This window comes from Priapulus caudatus, unplaced genomic scaffold, assembly GCF_000485595.1.
Source record: "Priapulus caudatus unplaced genomic scaffold, Priapulus_caudatus-5.0.1 Scaffold735, whole genome shotgun sequence".
Lineage (NCBI taxonomy): Eukaryota > Metazoa > Priapulida > Priapulimorpha > Priapulimorphida > Priapulidae > Priapulus > Priapulus caudatus.
Genome location: NW_014577796.1, coordinates 1,567 through 4,796, shown reverse-complemented (window position 1 = coordinate 4,796; position 3,230 = coordinate 1,567). Strand labels below are relative to the sequence as shown.

General features: G+C 40.8%; 1 protein-coding gene across 1 annotated transcript in view; it reads right to left on the bottom strand.

The window, feature by feature from the left end:
* LOC106813174 (neprilysin-11-like) overlaps positions 1 to 2,964 on the bottom strand; it is a gene marked incomplete at its 5' end in the record, with an annotated part of 5,361 nt that extends 2,397 nt beyond the window's left edge. The window contains 4 exons of the mRNA XM_014817242.1: positions 255 to 264; positions 1,157 to 1,243; positions 1,882 to 2,067; positions 2,753 to 2,964. Of these exons, the coding sequence (XP_014672728.1) occupies positions 255 to 264; positions 1,157 to 1,243; positions 1,882 to 2,067; positions 2,753 to 2,964 (495 nt within the window). The remainder of the gene's footprint in view (positions 1 to 254; positions 265 to 1,156; positions 1,244 to 1,881; positions 2,068 to 2,752) is intronic.
* Between the last annotated feature and the right edge of the window lie 266 nt (positions 2,965 to 3,230).

Here is a 3,230-nt window from a genome sequence, read left to right as displayed (position 1 = left end):
GGGGGTTAAATGTCCGGGGGTGATTGTCCGGGGGGTAAATGTCCGAGGGGTAATTGCCCGGGGGGTGATTGTCCGGGGGGAGAATTACAGGGGGGTAAATGTCCGGTGGGTAATTGTCCGGGGGTAATTGTCCGGGGGGTGATTGTCCGGGAGGTATTTGTCCTGATACTCTGTTATACATATGTGTGCCTATCATGCTGTTATACATATGCATTATGGTACATGCGCCATGTCATTGTCGTAACAACATTCACCTTGCACCGACTTGATACAGAGTGTGCAAGACTATAGCACTATAGACTATAGAGTGTGATATATAGATAAATAGATAGATAGATAGATAGATAGATATATATAGATAAATAGATAGATAGATAGATAGATAGATAGATAGATAGATAGATAGATAGATAGATAGATAGATAGATAGATAGATAGATAGATAGATAGATAGATAGATAGATAGATAGATAGATAGATAGATAGATAGATAATAGATAGATAGATAGATAGATAGATAGATAGATAGATAGATAGATAGATAGATAGATAGATAGATAGATAGATAGGTAGATAGATAGATGAATAAATGGATAGATGGATAGATAGATAGATAGATAGATAGAATATATAGATCGTATATACATTGGTCTTGTGGGAAAACTGCTCCCTTGAACCCATCCGCCCATGCGAGCTATGGTCCTGCATAATACGCGGTGTGTACGGCAAAGATGTGATGTAGGTGTATATAATGTGGGTTCATGGCGATAGCTAGGGACACCGCGCTCGATATATGGCAATATATGTGTTCATATAAGGCGTGTTCATATGGCAAGCCGTCCTATCGCTTCTCTCTATAACTATGTAGTGCTGTGTAGGAAGTGCTCTTCTTCGCCTTCGAAATCCTAAGAAAGCTCACCCGACTTTCAACAACCTCGATTGTCTTTTGCTAATCGATATGCGTAACCACTATACTGAAATTTAAACTGTTAACGTTGACTCGAAGCCACCTGGGGCCGTTGTCAGAAACATCCCAGTGCACACGCTCGTGGAAGGAAACGCGATATCGATACGGAACATCTGCGGAACATCGATGTCAGCTTGTTGTTTAGTATGTCATGGAGGAGATGACCGAGGATTAATCGTGCTGACTCACCGCTGAGAACGAGGCGGTGACGTTACGCACCGTACGGAGGTTATACAGCCGGGTTCTATTCCGCCTACTGTTATCTTCTAATGTTACCTGCAACATAACGGATGACCGCCCTATCGCATTATATTATTTATAATATTATTATTATTGTTATTATAATTACTTATAATACCGTATTATCGTATTATCGCATTATGTTATATATATTATTATTATTATTATTATTATTATTATTTATAATACGGTATTATCGCGTACTCAGTTCGGTCTACCTATATAGCAGAACCTATATATTGCTCTACCTATATAGATATATACACGTATGTAGTGGAGCGAAGAGCTACGTATGTAGAGCAAGCTAGTTATCGCTCTATTTTGGTCGACGATATATACACGTAATGGGATCCGATGTGAATAAAAACCGGTAAATATGTATCATACCCATTCTGAAGCGCAATACAGCACATCATCTTTATTTAGGCCTAAACTACTAAAGCGCTTTTATGTTTACCGAAAAACGCTGAGTGATTCACAGAAACCAATTAGGGCGAAAATATTATTCGAAACTGTATAACGAAGTCATAGCCAAGTCTATTAAGCAAAAATAATGAAGTTCCTTTTAGAATCTTTCATGGATGATTGCGGAATTGAATACTTAACTTCGCGTTGGACTCTAATTAATTTGACAACGAATGATGTAATTAATATTAATTAGACTTTATTATTACGTTTGCGAGATCCGTTTCAAAGTCAATGATCTGCTGGATCTCTGACGTCACGTTCGTCACATTGTCACTTGCACGGAGTATGCCAGCGACCTGTTCCATGTACTGTCTGTACGAGTTCACGTACTTTTCGAACTGCTCGGTGTCCAGCAGGTATTTTCTAGAGAGGCCAAGACTGGCCTGGTCGATCTGCAAACAAAAGAACATCTCTGCGTTATAAACCCTAGCCGTATTAATTATTAAATTAAGTATTAAATTTATGAGCAGATTCGGGTTAACTTAAAACGCTGGAGACGCTTAAGATTCTTCTTCAGATAATTTCTCTGAAGAAACGCGTTTGGCTTAATTATCTTGTCCTACCAAAGCTGAATCTTCATCGCATCAACGAGCCCATCAAATCATCAATTCCTCTGTCCGAAACGATATTGAATATAACATAGAAGTGAATTACGGACTCAGTCAAATTTGGCTTCAACTCCACTGTTAAATCACCCATTTTAGATTAGCTAAACAGCTACCTAGACTTGTCCCACGTCGTTTGCCACACGTAATCTAATACGGTTATATTGACAATAGACCAGTCTAACTGCAATATCCGTGCGATGACGGTACGTGATTGAGCACCCAGGATGTTTTATTTCCGAAATGCGAGATTGATTTTTAGTGTAAAACTCTAATGCGAAAACACCCCATGATTGCAAAGATACGAGTGGTGTATTTGATGTGGTGATAATGGCGATATATATATATCTAGAGCGAAGAGACGAGAAGAGAGAGGAGAGAGAGAGGAGAGAAAGGAAGGATGCAGAGAGAGAGAGAGAGAGAGAGGGGGACGATGAAGTGAGAGAGAGATAGAGAGAGTGATACTACATACGGCGAGAATGTGTCTGGTGGAGTTGCGATTGTCGGTGACGACGGCCACGTGGTATATAACGGATGCGGCGTCACGTCGCAGACGCGCTAGCAGCTCCGTCAGTCGGAAGTCGCTCTCGTTCCACTCGTCTGCTAGTACGGGCCAGGAGGTGCTGAGGTTGACTCCAGCCAGGTACGCTGTCACGGGTTCGTCCGATAGCTCGTCGACTCGCTCTAACCGAGCAAAAGTTGAGGACAACACAAACGGATGAATAAGCAAGGCGGGACTTTATTATTATTTAAGCAGCTAGGCACCAACAATAGTAAGACACCAACAGCAGCAAGACCAACACTGCAACACCACAGCAACAACACAACAACAACAACACCACAACAACAACACAACAACAACACAACAACAACACTGCAACAACACAACAACAACACAACAAAAACACAACAACAACACAACAACAACACATCAACAACACATCAGCAAC